General features: G+C 49.3%; 1 protein-coding gene across 6 annotated transcripts in view; it reads right to left on the bottom strand.

The window, feature by feature from the left end:
- Positions 1-3,849: 3,849 nt before the first annotated feature.
- smpd4 (sphingomyelin phosphodiesterase 4) overlaps positions 3,850-16,883 on the bottom strand; it is a 74,161-nt gene continuing 61,127 nt past the window's right edge. For all 6 annotated transcript variants that reach the window (XM_085962074.1, XM_085962072.1, XM_085962075.1 and 3 more), the window contains 5 exons: positions 15,645-15,850; positions 13,146-13,382; positions 9,864-9,995; positions 6,282-6,410; positions 3,850-5,436 (listed from right to left, as the gene is read on the bottom strand). In XM_085962074.1, coding sequence (XP_085818200.1) covers positions 5,104-5,436; positions 6,282-6,410; positions 9,864-9,995; positions 13,146-13,382; positions 15,645-15,850 — 1,037 coding nt within the window. In that variant the 3' untranslated portion in view covers positions 3,850-5,103. The remainder of the gene's footprint in view (positions 5,437-6,281; positions 6,411-9,863; positions 9,996-13,145; positions 13,383-15,644; positions 15,851-16,883) is intronic.

Here is a 16,883-nt window from a genome sequence, read left to right as displayed (position 1 = left end):
GAACACGTCTCCCATTATGTCGGGGTGATTACAGGAACACGTCTCCCATTATGTCGGGTGGTGATTACAGGAACACGTCTCCCATTATGTCGGGGTGATTACAGGAACACATCCCCCCATTATGTCGGGGTGATTACAGGAACACGTCTCCCATTATGTCGGGGTGATTACAGGAACACGTCCCCCATTATGTCGGGGTGATTACAGGAACACGTCTCCCATTATGTCGGGGTGATTACAGGAACACGTCTCCCATTATGTCGGGGTGATTACAGGAACACATCCCCCCATTATGTCGGGGGGTGATTACAGGAACACGTCCCCCATTATGTCGGGGTGATTACAGGAACACATCCCCCCATTATGTCGGGGGGTGATTACAGGAACACGTCTCCCATTATGTCGGGGGGTGATTACAGGAACACATCCCCCCATTATGTCGGGGGGTGATTACAGGAACACGTCCCCCATTATGTCGGGGTGATTACAGGAACACGTCTCCCATTATGTCGGGGTGATTACAGGAACACATCCCCCCATTATGTCGGGGTGATTACAGGAACACGTCTCCCATTATGTCGGGGTGATTACAGGAACACGTCCCCCATTATGTCGGGGTGATTACAGGAACACGTCTCCCATTATGTCGGGGTGATTACAGGAACACGTCTCCCATTATGTCGGGGTGATTACAGGAACACGTCTCCCATTATGTCAGGGTGATTATAGGAACACATCCCCCCATTATGTCGGGGGGTGATTACAGGAACACGTCTCCCATTATGTCGGGGTGATTACAGGAACACGTCCCCCATTATGTCGGGGGGTGATTACAGGAACACGTCTCCCATTATGTCGGGGTGATTACAGGAACACGTCTCCCATTATGTCAGGGTGATTATAGGAACACGTCCCCCATTATGTCGGGGGGTGATTACAGGAACACGTCTCCCATTATGTCGGGGTGATTACAGGAACACGTCTCCCATTATGTCAGGGTGATTATAGGAACACGTCCCCCATTATGTCGGGGGGTGATTACAGGAACACCTCTCCCATTATGTCGGGGTGATTACAGGAACACGTCTCCCATTATGTCGGGGTGATTACAGGAACACGTCTCCCATTATGTCGGGGGGTGATTACAGGAACACGTCTCCCATTATGTCGGGGTGATTACAGGAACACGTCTCCCATTATGTCGGGGTGATTACAGGAACACATCCCCCCATTATGTCGGGGTGATTACAGGAACACCTCTCCCATTATGTCGGGGCGATTACAGGAACACGTCTCCCATTCTGTCGGGGTGATTACAGGAACACGTCCCCCATTATGTCGGGGTGATTACAGGAACACGTCTCCCATTCTGTCGGGGTGATTACAGGAACACGTCTCCCATTCTGTCGGGGTGATTACAGGAACACATCCCCCATTATGTCGGGGGGTGATTACAGGAACACGTCTCCCATTATGTCGGGGTGATTACAGGAACACGTCCCCCATTATGTCGGGGGGTGATTACAGGAACACGTCTCCCATTATGTCGGGGGGTGATTACAGAAACACGTCTCCCATTATGGCGGGGTGATTACAGGAACACGTCTCCCATTATGTCGGGGGGTGATTACAGGAACACGTCTCCCATTATGTCGGGGGGTGATTACAGGAACACGTCTCCCATTATGTCGGGGGGTTGATTACAGGAACACGTCTCCCATTATGGCGGGGTGATTACAGGAACACGTCTCCCATTATGTCGGGGGGTGATTACAGGAACACGTCTCCCATTATGTCGGGGTGATTACAGGAACACGTCTCCCATTATATCGGGGGGTTGATTACAGGAACACGTCTCCCATTATGTCGGGGTGATTACAGGAACACGTCCCCCATTATGTCGGGGTGATTACAGGAACACGTCTCCCATTATATCGGGGGGGTGATTACAGGAACACGTCTCCCATTATGTCGGGGTGATTACAGGAACACGTCTCCCATTATGTCGGGGTGATTACAGGAACACGTCTCCCATTATGTCGGGGTGATTACAGGAACACGGCCCCCATTATGTCGGGGTGATTACAGGAACACGTCCCCCATTATGTCAGGGTGATTACAGGAACACGTCTCCCATCATGTCGGTGGGTGATTACAGGAACACGTCTCCCATTATGTCGGGGGTGATTACAGGAACACGTCTCCTATTATGTCGGTGGGTGATTACCAGAACACATTGGCTGAGTTCATGTATCATCAGTGTTGATTATAATTATTCTTTGTAGTTTTGCTGCATTTTTATTAGTCTGCTGGAGTCAGCTCCAGGTGTGTTGTTCCCTTTTGGTGTTGGTTGATGGGGTTGGGAGATAGAAGCTCTGCCTGTCTGATTTATTAAGTGCCCAACAGCCACAGTGCTCCCCTACCCCCATCAAGTGCCATTGCAGGCACAGGCTTGATGCTTGTACCAAACGAAACATAGCAGGCCAAATGTGACTTTTTAATTTGACGACTTGATTCCTCCAGGGCCGAGTAGCTCCCTTGAATGTCCCCGCACTTAAAGGATTGAACTTTGGCTCCGCTTTGCCTAAAAGACAGTCTTACTTTTATGTCCAGATCACACTGTGGGCTATGCATCAAACTTGTCGTTACACTCAGTATTAGTGTGTACAGGGAAGTACTGTTAGTTGGTATCAGTCTGCACTGTGTTTGTCGTTTCAGTGAGTATGAGAGTGGATATCGTATTAGTTGCATTGAGTATTATGGGATGTCATGTACATGTAGTTAGTGGGTACTATTGTACTGGTAGAACCCTGTGGCTGTTTAGCAGTGCACAGTTGGTCTAAGAAAGCAAATAATATTAGCTTTTGTTACAATGAGATTAGAGTACAAGAGTAAAGAGGTCTTACTACAATTATACAGGGAATTGTTGAGGCCACACCTGGAGTACTGTGTACAGTTCTGGTCTCCTTCTCTCTGGAAAGACATACTAGACTGGTTCCTGGAATGAGGGGATTGCCCTATGAAGAGAGATTGAGGAGGCCAGGCCTATATTCCTTAGAGTTTCCAAGAATGAGAGGTGATCTAATTGAAACATAACATTTTTAAGGGGCTTGACAGGGTTAATGCTGGGAAAATGTTTGCCTTGGCTGGGGAATCTAAAACACGGGGTCACACTCAGAATAAGGGGTCAGCCGTTTAGGACTGAGATGAGGAGAAATATCTTCTCTCAAAGGGTGGTGAATCTTTGGAATTCTCTACCCCAGAGAGCCGTGGAGGCTGTCGTTGAGTATATTCAAGACAGGGATCGATACATTTTTGTGAATCAAGGGATACGGGGATAGTGCGAGGAGGTGGAGTTGAGGTAAAAGATCAGCCCTGATATTATTGAATGGCGGAGCAGGCTCAAAGGGCCAAATGGCCTACTCCTATTTCTTATGTTTATTGAGCGAGTGGCTCCTGTGGATCCATGGTTTGTGCACATCCTTTACACTCCACTGAGGGAGCACTAGCTTGTCAGAGACTCCATACGTCAGCTGGGATGTTAAGCAGGCCGTGGCCTTGTCAACAGTAAAGCAGCTCTTGCAGTGGCTTGACCAAAATTCACCTCTCACTGACCAGCACCAGAGAACACCTCAGCTGACCATTCAGCTCATTGCAGTGGGCAAATCGCACTTCACAGTAACCTCATATGTGAAGCACTTTGACAATGTGTTGCAATGCCTAAATGATTTACAATATTAAATTCTTGTGTTAATATGAAATGGACTCAGAACTTGGGGCTCACTCCAAATATTGGCTGGTAATGAGAACCGATGACTGAGATCACAGGTACATATATGAACTACAGCAAACACTAAATTAAAGCTTTATCAGGTTCATTTTAAAAATACAGCATGGATTTTCCATTAATGTGACTGAGACTGCACCATTTTACACAGAGAATTACCAGCAGTTTCCAACAGCTCAGCCCCAAACCAGTTCGGCTGAATTTCGACAATCGCGATGCTAAAGATGCAGAAAAGCATTAAACGCAGAACAAGGGGACTCAAAGGCAGTGAGGACATGGAGCGGTCTGGGGAGGGGATGGGTGTGCCAATCAGTACATTCCCTTTACTGAAACATTTCATTTCTCCCTCTGGCTTTTCGGAGAGTGAATCAGTACACCTCTCGGACATTTCTGGAATTAGTATTTTTAAGCTGGGAAGCATCCCACGAGATGTCACTCGGGTATTTGATTAGTGAGAGCACTCTGGATTGACAATGTCCCACAAGATGTCACTAGTGTATAGAGCACTGTTTCAGCATTCCTCATTCTCAGATTTCATTTCCTCCCAACTCCACCCTCCCCACCCCAAATCTTTGAGCCAACGAGCCTCGTCTGCGCTGAGAGAGACGAGGCCCATGAGCTGTCATTTTTACAAAATACCAGAATTCATACTGAGGAGCAAATTAAATGTGATAAAACTGCAGCCCTTGTAATGCCAATGTCCCCCTAGTTTGAAGTGATCACCACCACTTGGTCTGGGGCCATATGTACGCGGTTTGGGCGACCCCTTCATGGGACCTGGTCCCTCATTGGGCTGTGCTCAATCCGCAACACATCAGCTCAGCTCCCTGCTGATGCCGATGGGTGCAAGACAATCCATTTTGTTAGAGAGTAAGTTTCCAAAAGCAGCACAGAACAAACTGCAATCCGTTCCTCAGTGGAGCTGGGCCATGAAGCAGACTTGCGGCGAGAAGCACACTCCTGGGGCCGTGAATAAAATCCCAGTGCAGGCTCCTTAATCAAACGCACCAAACCCAGAACATGTTCTCAACTGAAGTTTCCTTCTGACAAAACTTCACCACTATTATATCACATTGAATAGTAAAATCAGGATGTCGTAACACTTCTACTGTCAATAGAAAGGAACAGTGCCATCTGTAAAAATAAATCCTTCTCTCCACATTTACAGCTCCAACAGTAACAGTCAATAGCCTCAAAAATCATTTAAAAAACTCAGCCATTGCCATCGATCCAAAATTAACCTTTTTTATAACTTAAAAAAAATCATTTTCTGAGGAAAATAGAAAAATAGAAAGAGCTGGATTTTTCTTTTCTTTTCAAGCCTGGTGAGGCTTTGTTCGGTCCATACAGAGAGCCCGTGTCATCCCGTAGAGAAACCACAAGGCCAGGATCAGGAGGAAAGAAGTCAAGGGATTCAGGTTCAGTGTGGCACCAATAACCATACAGAGGAAGAGAGAGAAGAGCGTGCGGTAACTGGCCAGGAAACGTAGGCTGAGCCGCGGATGGTGGGGCTGGTGAGGATGGAAACTACGGCACATCACAGGACTGGACTTGATCTTCCGACTCAGCTCCGGGCAGGTCAGGGAATAGCGAGCCAATTTTCCCATCATACCCTCCCGCTGACACATGGTCTCCATTTCAGCAGCAAACTGCAGGGCACAAAAACAAAGACTGGCATTTATCGTGCACCTTTCACCACCTCCCAAAATGCTTTACAGCCAATGAAGTATTTGTAAAGCAATGTTGTAATGTAGGAAACACAGCAGCCAACCTGCCCACAGCAAGATCCCACAAACAGCAATGTGATAATGACCAGACAAATATTGGCCAGGACACTCCCCTGTTCTTCAAAATAATGCCATTTTTACATCCACCGGAGGGGGCAGACAGGGCCTCGGTTAAACGTCTCATTCAAAAGACGGCACCTCTGACAGTGCCGCACTCCCTCAGCACTGCACTGGAGTGTCAGCCTGGATTTTGTGCTCAAGTCTCTGGAGTGGGACTTGAACCCACAACCTTCGGACTCAGGCGAGAGTGCTGCCCACTGAACCACTGCTGATGCAGAAGGAAAGGATCAGCTCCAACAGCGGGGTACGAGTGAAGTGAGACAGGAGACACATCGCTAAAGAATTAAAGATCAAAGGAAAACAGTGACTGGTGGAAATTCACAATAAGTCCATCAGCATTTAAAAGGAGAAAAGACAGTTTTAATGTTTCAAGTTGGGCCCCCATGAAGGACACCTATCCCAAATATTAACCCGTCTTTCCTCCTTTAAGGTGGTGATGGACCTGTTGTGTATTTCTAGCATTTCCTATTCGGTGCCAAGAAAGTTTCTGTCAGAACATACAGCATCAACTGAAAAAAACATCCCAATAGATCCAAGGACATGCGGAACAGGAAAGATTCTGCTTAGGCGCAGTCAGCTTTGGACAGAAGGGTAAAGGACTGGTGCTAACGGATGGTGGCAGTGACTGCTTAGAATCAGTGACTCACCCGCAGGTTGAGGGCAGATGATATCTGGAACAGCAGGCGCACTAACAGGCTGCTCTCGAAGCTGCGAATTGGCTGCAGTTCAGGGTCCCCATGATACTCGATGTCAAACCTTCGGAGTCCATTTATAACCTGCAAATAATCACAGCTCAATACATTCACATACAATGAGACACAGGGCTGACTATCCCAGTACATTCACGTACAATGGGACACAAGGCAGACTATCCCAGTACATTCACGTACAATGGGACACAGGGCAGACTATCCCAGTACATCCACGTACAATGGGACACAAGGCAGACTATCCCAGCACATTCACGTACGATGGGACACAAGGCAGACTATCCCAGTACATTCACTTACAATGGGACACAAGGCAGACTATCCCAGTACATTCACTTACAATGGGACACAGGGCAGACTATCCCAGTACATTCACGTACGATGGGACACAGGGCAGACTATCCCAGTACATTCACGTACAATGGGACACAGGGCAGACTATCCCAGTACATCCACGTACGATGGGACACAGGGCAGACTATCCCAGTACATTCATGTACAATGGGACACAGGGCAGACTATCCCAGTACATTCACGTACAATGGGACACAGGGCAGACTATCCCAGTACATTCACTTACAATGGGACACAGGGCAGACTATCCCAGTACATTCACGTACAATGGGACACAGGGCAGACTATCCCAGTACATTCACTTACAATGGGACACAAGGTCGACTATCCCACTAGATCCACATAGAATGGTAGACAAAGCAGATTATTCAGGCTCCCATCTCTCTCCCTCCAGTTAGGAGCTGGAGAGCAACAAGCACCATCGAACTGTACTCCAGCAAGTCTGCACACATGGAACCCATAGTCCAGCGAGAGTCAGTGTCAATGGAACCCATACTTCAGTTAGTGCACGTGCAACCCTCATCCCAGAGAGTCAGTGCCTGTGGAACCCGTATAACGGCGAGAGTCAGTGTCTGTGGAATCTGTATCCCAGTGCAAGTCAGTGCCCGTGGAACCCGTATCAGAGAGTCAGTGTCCGTGGAACCCCCATCAGTGAGAGTCAGTGTCCGTGGAACCCCCATCAGTGAGAGTCAGTGTCCGTGGAACCCCCATCAGTGAGAGTCAGTGTCCGTGGAACCTGTATCAGTGAGAGTCAGTGTCCGTGGAACCCCCATCAGTGAGAGTCAGTGTCCGTGGAACCCCATCAGTGAGAGTCAGTGTCTGTGGAACCCGTATCAGTGAGAGTCAGTGTCCGTGGAACCCGTATCAGTGAGAGTCAGTGTCCGTGGAACCCCCATCAGTGAGAGTCAGTGTCCGTGGAACCCCCATCAGAGAGTCAGTGTCTGTGGAACCCCCATCAGTGAGGGTCAGTGTCCGTGGAACCCCCATCAGTGAGAGTCAGTGTCCGTGGAACCCCCATCAGTGAGAGTCAGTGTCCGTGGAACCCCCATCAGTGAGAGTCAGTGTCCGTGGAACCCCCATCAGTGAGAGTCAGTGTCCGTGGAACCCGTATCAGAGAGAGTCAGTGTCCGTGGAACCCCCATCAGTGAGAGTCAGTGTCCGTGGAACCCCCATCATTGAGAGTCAGTGTCCGTGGAACCCGTATCAGAGAGTCAGTGTCCGTGGAACCTGTATCAGAGAGTCAGTGTCCGTGGAACCCGTATCAGTGAGAGTCAGTGTCCGTGGAACCCGTATCAGTGAGAGTCAGTGTCCGTGGAACCCGTATCAGAGAGTCAGTGTCCGTGGAACCTGTATCAGAGAGTCAGTGTCCGTGGAACCTGTATCAGAGAGAGTCAGTGTCCGTGGAACCCCCATCAGTGAGAGTCAGTGTCCGTGGAACCCGTATCAGTGAGAGTCAGTGTCCGTGGAACCCGTATCAGAGAGTCAGTGTCCGTGGAACCTGTATCAGAGAGAGTCAGTGTCCGTGGAACCCCCAATCAGTGAGAGTCAGTGCCCGTGGAACCCCCATCAGTGAGAGTCAGTGTCCATGGAACCCCCATCAGTGAGAGTCAGTGTCCGTGGAACCCCCATCAGAGAGAGTCAGTGTCCGTGGAACCCCCATCAGTTAGAGTCAGTGTCCGTGGAACCCCCATCAGTTAGAGTCAGCGTCCATGGAACCCGTATCAGTGAGAGTCAGTGTCCGTGGAACCCGTAGCAGTGAGAGTCAGTGTCCGTGGAACCCCCATCAGAGAGTCAGTGTCCGTGGAACCCGTATCAGTGAGAGTCAGTGTCCGTGGAACCCGTATCAGTGAGAGTCAGTGTCCATGGAACCCCATCAGTGAGAGTCAGTGTCCGTGGAACCCCATCAGTGAGAGTCAGTGTCCGTGGAACCCCCATCAGTGAGAGTCAGTGTCCGTGGAACCCGTATCAGTGAGAGTCAGTGTCCGTGGAACCCGTATCAGTGAGAGTCAGTGTCCGTGGAACCCGTATCAGAGAGTCAGTGTCTGTGGAACCCGTATCAGTGAGAGTCAGTGTCCGTGGAACCCGTATCAGTGAGAGTCAGTGTCCGTGGAACCCGTATCAGAGAGTCAGTGTCTGTGGAACCCGTATCAGTGAGAGTCAGTGTCCGTGGAACCCGTATCAGTGAGAGTCAGTGTCCGTGGAACCCGTATCAGTGAGAGTCAGTGTCTGTGGAACCCGTATCAGTGAGAGTCAGTGTCCGTGGAACCCCCATCAGTGAGAGTCAGTGTCCGTGGAACCCGTATCAGTGAGAGTCAGTGTCCGTGGAACCCGTATCAGTGAGAGTCAGTGTCCGTGGAACCTGTACCTCAGAGTCAGCGCCCGTGGAACCCGTAGCCCAGCTTCCTCGATTAGAACCCACCTGTATTTCTTGCGGTTTTCCCCCTCCCGTTGGTGTTGGGATGCTGTTTCACAGATGCTGGTCACCACCCATGTGGTGATTAATCACGTGAACCCAGTGAACTCCAGCAAGCAATTCAAAACTGAGCCGAATCCTGTCCTCACCCAACGGGCACGCCCGGATTTTCCAGCAGGCGTCCTGGCTGATTTTTACCCTCACGAGCACAGAGATCAACTGTCACACACACTCTGCTGCCCTAGCCACGATCAGACAGCTCATCACAGGCCAGGATCAAGCCAGGGACTTTCCTGGTTTGAGCAGCTCAATTATTCATTGGACAAATTTGCTGAGCTGTTGAGAGCGCTCCAACTGGTCACATCTTAAGGCCTTTTACAGTCTTCTCTCTACTCCCAGTGCCAGTTACCCAGGAGGAGCTGGGTGACTTGGAGTCCTGTTGCACTCTATAAATGACTGATTATAGGAAGTCTGGAGTGCCATTCCCATCCTCCCAAAGACAACACGGAAATCAGCAAAGTAGGAGGAACAGAGCCCTTAAATTAAACCTCACCCTTGAGACCCTGCACTGGTTTAGTGCTCAGAAGCCACTAACTATATGCTGCACACCGAACAACATGAAGGACTCGTGCCATGCCTGACTGTCAGCAAACTGGACCCAGAGAGATAGAAACCCCCTCCCCACAGAAATGCTGAAGTCCCAAATTCCGAGCTGACTGCTGAAATCAGTGAGGGACAGAGACGGCACATACCTGGTACCTGCCCAGTTGGGTCAGGGTCGGCCCGTTCTCTCCCTGAATGCAGTCAGGCAGTTGGTTCCTCCCAGTCTCATCACTGGCTGCTCCCACGTTCGTTGCCAGGGGCGACAGGTGTAGGGTGCTGAGCTGTGGAGGGACAGGTATCAGTTTCATCACCTGAGGTTTTACCAAGTCGCTCAGTTATTGGGAGTTCAGTGGTGTGGCTCTCCTGTCTTGTTTTTTTGTTGGGAATCTGGAGATTCCCAGCAACATACCAAACTTGAAGTGTTTTCGGTGACCGCTTTTGGGAGGACTGTGTGCGTTTGTGTACCGGGGAAATGAACTGGAGTTAACTAGCTTCCCTGCTCTGTCACTATTCAAATTGGATAACTTGGGGTTTCTTTTCTAAGAACTCTAGTTGGGTTTGCGGGGATCTGTGGGCTAGCTATGTGAACTGGAAAGTTTGTTGCCCTGTTGATGGCAGATAGCAGAGACTGAACTGCTAATTAATTGGATAAGGGAGCGAGAACAGCCAGATAATCCAGGCAACATTACTGTTTAAAAGCTTAATCATCAGCTGTCAATAGTCGATTACAGGAGCGTCGAACATACAGGCCGTGGCATGGTGTCAAGTCTCCGGGCGCTGCTTCCAACAGCCCAGGGAAGACTGCGCCTTTTAGAATTTCTTGCTGCAGCAGACCTCCCACACCCCCCTAAGATGGCACAGAGAACTGGCCCTGGATGACTGGAAAAGCAAGGTGAGGTGCAGGGCTGAGCTGGAAGGGTGAATAGACTATGGAGCAGGAGATTGGATCGGGGCGGGAAGGAGACCAGGGAATTTTTTTTGGGGGGGGGGAGGGGGGGAGGCCAGGGAAAGGGAGAATTGGGAGTGGGCATCAGGGCTCAGAGGGACTGGGGCGGGGTGGCAAAAGAGAGGACTGGAGAATGGAGTGGTCGTGGTCCCCAGAACTTCCTGCAGAGCTGGGAGTAGCAGCAGCAGGGTGCGTGGGAGCAGTGCAGAGAGGAGCAGCCAGAAAAGGGGTGAGTGAAACCTCAGAACCTTACCGTTACCTTATAGTGAAAGATTATTTCCACTCATAGGCAAATGTGCAACAAGGGGATGGAGACGAGGATTCTTCCTGCATGGGGAGCTGCACGCCCTGATTTTCCATTGCAGGCTCCAATACATGGAGGCGTGAGATGCAGAAGGGTCCACAGTAGAAAGTAGTAAACCAAACATCCCCTTATCATAGCAAAATGCTGCAGATGCTGGAAATCCGAAATAACAGAAAATGCTGGAAAAACTCAGCAGGCCAGGCAACATCCGTGGAGAGAAATTAGAGTCGACGTTTCGGGTCAAACCCTTTTTCAAAACTGGAAAGGAAATGAAATAGATCGAAGGCAGGGCTGGGAGACAACAAAAGAAGTAAAGAGACATTAAGAGGTATTCAAAACCAGACGAGATGGTGATAGGACAAGTGGAGACAAAAGACAGCTCAGATTAGGTGCGAAGTGTTCTGGATTCGGCACTTTGCAGCCTTCCGGACTCAATATCAAGTTCAACAATTTCAGATCATAACCTCGGCCCCATTACATTTTTAATTATTTTTTTCCCCACCCCTTTGTTTTGGTTTTTCCCTCCCTCCCCCCCCCCCCCCTTTCCTTTTTTTCCTCTCTCCCACATGGCAGCTGTCTCCCATTCTGCCAGTACACTTCACACCTAACCCGAGCCGTCTTTTGTCTCCACTGTCCTATTACCATCTCGTCTAGTTTTGAATACCTCTTAACGTCTCTTTACTTCTTTTGTTCTCTCCCAGCCCCGCCTTTCGATCTATTTCATTTCATTTCCAGTTTTGAAAAAGGGTTTCGACCAGAAACGTCGACTCTAATTTCTCTCCACGGATGTTGCCTGGCCTGCTGAGTTTTTCCAGCATTTTCTGTTGTTATCCCCCTATCATTTCTTTAAGGGCCACTGTTTAGGCCGCTATAGAACTGGAAAAACTAGTTTGAGCTTGTGCGGGGAATTTTCCACCTAGTTTTTCACACATTTTATAGCAGGGTCCTGAAACATGAGCAGGACCATTCTTTACACAGTCAAATTGATCCAATGCTAACAGTGAGCACCAATCTGGTAGCCGCCAGTGTGGGTTAGGTGCAGGACCTCACGCCCAGAAATTGATTCACATTTTGTGCGTTTTACATCCAAAAATCAGGCGAAATGTAGACCAATTTCTACCCCACTGTGTCCAAATAACCTCTGCTGAATGTGGCCCACACCCACCAGGGTGTTGGATCTTTAAACTGAGTTTGACACCCCTAATCTATTTCCTACAGGGTTTGGAAAGTTACTTTAATTTACACTTTTGATCAACTGTGAAAGTGCCTTTTTATATTAAAAAAATTGTCTTTTGTACCAGCCTGACTTCAAAAAGGAAGAGGAGAAATCAGGCTGGTCATCAAGGTTCTCTCCACTTTGCTATGCACTGAGCTGGGAGGCCGATCCACAAGATCAATTCCACAAAAGCTTTTCATCACTTGCTTATGTCCAAACTTACTGAAGAGACCAGATAAGACTTCAAGAGCTTTTATTGTTTTAAGACATACTGTAAGTTAAGGGAAGTATTGTAATCTGATTTGCTTCTTGATAATGTATTAAATTCAATTCAAGATGACACCGGATTCATGTGGTTTGTCAGTGTTGTGTTTAGAGACAGACCACGAGGGTACAGAGATCCTATATGGTTTCCAATGCCTAAACAGTAAAAAGGATTTACTGTTCACCTCGAGTCCACTATCCCAGAAGGGGAGAGGCTTTGCGTTGGAGCACAAGTAAAGGGTATGGGGAAGTAGCCCGAAACACAACAGTTCACCCAGATCAGTGTATTTGTGAGCAGCACACTGCTAGAATCTTCAATCGGGTGACCGAGGGGGAGGTGTCTCCTCCTAGGCTGCCTTCACCAGCCCTCCCCCCTTGCCACTCCATCCCCTGACGATGAGTGGTGCAAGCCTGGAGCCTGTTAAAAAAAAAATTGACCCCGATATATTAAAACAGAGTTAGTCTGAATCCCTTTATTTCCTCTCCAGTGTCTCCCCAGGCCGTTAGCAATGTTGCCGAGTCACAACAGCCCAGCAATGATTCCCTCTCCACCTGGGGAACATAACACTCCGAGGTCTCCCTTAGCAACGCAATGACATCAGCAGAGCACGCAGGAGAGGAACCAAACCCACCGACAGCCGGTCAGTGTTCTGAGCACAGCCTAGCTCAAATAAATTTATACACAGAACACTCCAGCTTACCTTGAACACCTGACACAAGTATTCCAGTGATCTTTCCAAATACTCATCGGTTTTCCGTATCTCATCAGGTCCCAAGTCGTCCAAGTCATTGCCTCCATAAGCAGAGGTGTTGAAATCGTAGGTAGACAGGCCCAATAAGGACATTAGTGAGTGGCCTGTGGACTGCTCGGCTGTGTGATCAGAGATGGATTTAGCAGTCTGCTTGGCCTGTGCTATTAACTGGGCCAGTTTCAGTACCTGCAGAAGGAGCCAGTGGTTTAGACATTACTTCTCCACTCACACCGCACCATTTAACTAGGCCAGAAACTTGAGCTCATCCAAAACTCGGCTGCCCGAATCCTAACTCACACAAGTCCCGTTCACCCATCACCCCTGTGCTCGCTAACCTACATGGGCTCCCAGCCCTGCAATGCCTTGATTTTAAAATTCTCATCCTTGTTTTCAAGAAAGACTTGCATTTATTCCAGTACCTGTAATGACCACCAGGCGTCCCAAAGCACTTTACAGCCAATGAAGTACTTTATGAAATCTAGTCACTGTTGTAATGTAGGAAAATCCCTCCATGGTCCCATCCCTCCCCATCTCTAACTGCCTCCAGCCCTACAACCCTTCAAGATCTGTGCTCCTCCAATTCTGGCCTTTTGCACCTCTCTCTCCTCCTTTAAGATGCTCCTTAAAACCTACCCCTCTGACCATGGTTTTGGTCACTGTCCTAATAGCTCATGTGGCTCCGTGTCAAATTTTGTTTGATAACGCTCCTGTGAAGCACCTTGGGATGTTTTACTATGTTAAAAGAGCTATATACAGGTGGTTGTTGGACCAACCAGAAAGCAATGGTTCTGAAGAGCAGCCCAGCCCAGGACTGCAGTGTTAGTGAACTAACTCACTGAGCCAGCCCAGGACTGCAGTGTTAGTGAACTAACTCACTGGGCCAGCCCAGGACTGCAGTGTTAGTGAACTAACTCACTGAGCCAGCCCAGGACTGCAGTGTCAGTGAACTAACTCACTGAGCCAGCCCAGGACTGCAGTGCCAGTGAACTAACTCACTGAGCCAGCCCAGGACTGCAGTGTTAGTGAACTAACTCACTGAGCCCAGCCCAGGACTGCAGTGTTAGTGAACTAACTCACTGGGCCAGCCCAGGACTGCAGTGTTAGTGAACTAACTCACTGAGCCCAGCCCAAGACTGCAGTGTTAGTGAACTAACTCACTGAGCCCAGCCCAGGACTGCAGTGTTAGTGAACTAACTCACTGAGCCCAGCCCAAGACTGCAGTGTTAGTGAACTAACTCACTGCCAGCCCAGGACTGCAGTGTCAGTGAACTAACTCACTGCCAGCCCAGGACTGCAGTGTCAGTGAACTAACTCACTGCCAGCCCAGGACTGCAGTGTCAGTGAACTAACTCACTGAGCCCAGCCCAGGACTGCAGTGTTAGTGACCCAACGTGCTGGGCCCAGCCCAGGACTGCAGTGTTAGTGAACCAACGTGCTGGGCCAGAATGTGCTTGAACCCAGTTCCTGGTTTCCTGTTGGCGCTGGAGAAAGGTGCAGTATGGAGATTAAGGCAGTCCCTCACGGAGAAGAAACCCTGGAGCCAAAATCATCCTGATGCTTGCCTGCCTGTTGGTGGCTGGTTAGACCACGAGAGACTGGAGAACAGGCTCCACATAACCAAGCTCCAGCTCTGGGAAAGCATGGGGAGCTGAAATGTTTAAATAACATTTAAAAATCTCAATGAAGGAAGATAAGTTGGGGCCCATCTGAAGTGCAATTTCCATATCATTAATAATAAAGACATTGCTGCAAAAGGTCACGGGCTGGGGGCAGCAGAAAGCAACAGTGGCTCCCACAGCAGTAAATCCTAGCAGACAATAAGAGGTCGTCCATAGAAACACTGGTGATGTAGCCCCGCACAGCCTGTCCATTTGCCACCATGGAGTATCATACAATACAGTACTCAGCCTGGATGGGTCAGCACAAGGCTGCGGTGACCATCAGCAGAGCAAAGGGAACATTTAAACCGAAAAAAAACTGACAGGAAATTTTAAAAAAACCTTTAAAAGAAAGTGCTTTACAGAAATGCTCATCACCCCCACCAAACCCTGCTGATTTTGGAACAGAAGCTGAACAGCAGACGCTCTCTGCTAAAGGTAGAAAGCAGTCAATACTGCAGACAAGATAAAGTAAATGAAGGGTATGGAGAATGGGGGTGGAAATCACCATAACAGTGCCCATTTCTTAAAGTTCCAGCACCCCAGTGAGAGCCTGGACACCAGCAAGTTACCACCCGCGGGGCCCGTGCCCCAGCGAGAGCCAGTGCCCGCGGGACCCCTGCCCCAGTGCCTTCAAGGAGATGGAACAGAAAATGACATGGCTGTTCCCATTTCACCCTCGGCTCTATTATGCCCACAGCCCCTTCTCCCGAGCTGTACTGTCATAACATTTCACCCCAAACACAAGTGCACATCGACAAAGGGTGAACTTTCAGCCCCGTGTACTCACCAGGTTCCTGACGTCTGGCCCAAACATCTGCTTGTACACACAATCCTGCCCCTCCAGGTTGTACACGTGACTCTTGACTCTGAAGGTTGTATCTGCCATTGGGGAATGCCACGATGACAAGAAACTGCTGCCGAAGCCCGGAGACGCGTACACACGATGCTGTCTCGGATGGTGCATGGGATCGGGTTCCATAAACTGGCGCTCAGCTATTTTAAAACAAGGCACAATTAGGGGTTTACACAGAAGCAGATAGTCAGCCCTGTTAACTGGAAATCCCTGGTGGGAATGAGTCAGCCGTGGCTCGGTGGTAGCACTCTCGCTCCAAGTCCCACTCCAGAGGCTTGAGCACAATCTAAGGCTGACACTCCAGTGCAGTAATTGAGGGAGTGTTTCACTATCGCTAAACCGAGGCCCCGTTTGAACTCTGAGGTGGACGTTAAGAGATGTCACGGCACTATTTTGAAGAGGAGCAGGGGAGTTCGCCCTGGTGTCCAGGCCAATATTTATTCCATCAACCAACATCACAGACAGATGATCTGGTCATTTATTTAAATGCTGTTTCTGGGACCTTGTTGAGCATAAATTGGCTGCCGCGTTTCCTACATTACAACAGTGACTACACTTCAAAAGTACTTCACTGGCTGTGAAGCACTGGGGTTGCGAAAGGCGCTATAGAAATGCAAGTTCTTTGTTTTTTCCACGGGCGGGGTTCAACGTCACAGTGCCACAGATGGACGGACGTACAATCTCCCCATATTAAGTGGACTGTCTATGAACCTGAGCCAGTTTTCCACTTGATCAATCCCACATTTCCTCCTCTCCTGAAGACACTGGCCAGTCCTGGGGGTACAGATTCCACAGGCACTGGCTGTACCTCAGCCTAGCAGCGCTCTTCATGTGGAAGTTTTGAGTGCTGGCAGGATATTTGGCTTTTAGGTTGGGGTGGGGATGAGGAGAGGCAATTAGAGCAAGAATCAGTTGTAGCCTCACTGGATGGCCACACACAATGTCCAGAAAGGGTCAGTGATCAGGAGCTGCGCTAACTCAGGACCATATCAGAGACCCTCCTGGTTGGTACCGGTCCCACACTGGGCTGGGCATTTATCCATTGAGGCTCTAAGGAGCCTCGCCCCAGGCCACTCTAGTTATGGATCTAGGGCAGCAGATCCACCCAGGTGAAGGGGTAGGGATGCAGGCCGATCTGAAGGGGCTGTCGGGGTGGTAAACAAGTTGGGGATT

This window comes from Somniosus microcephalus, chromosome 19 (genome assembly GCF_052327205.1).
Source record: "Somniosus microcephalus isolate GS21.2 chromosome 19, FLI_Smic_1.0, whole genome shotgun sequence".
Taxonomy (NCBI): domain Eukaryota; kingdom Metazoa; phylum Chordata; class Chondrichthyes; order Squaliformes; family Somniosidae; genus Somniosus; species Somniosus microcephalus.
Note: the sequence above shows the minus strand (reverse complement) of the source record. Positions and strands in the feature narration are given on the sequence as shown.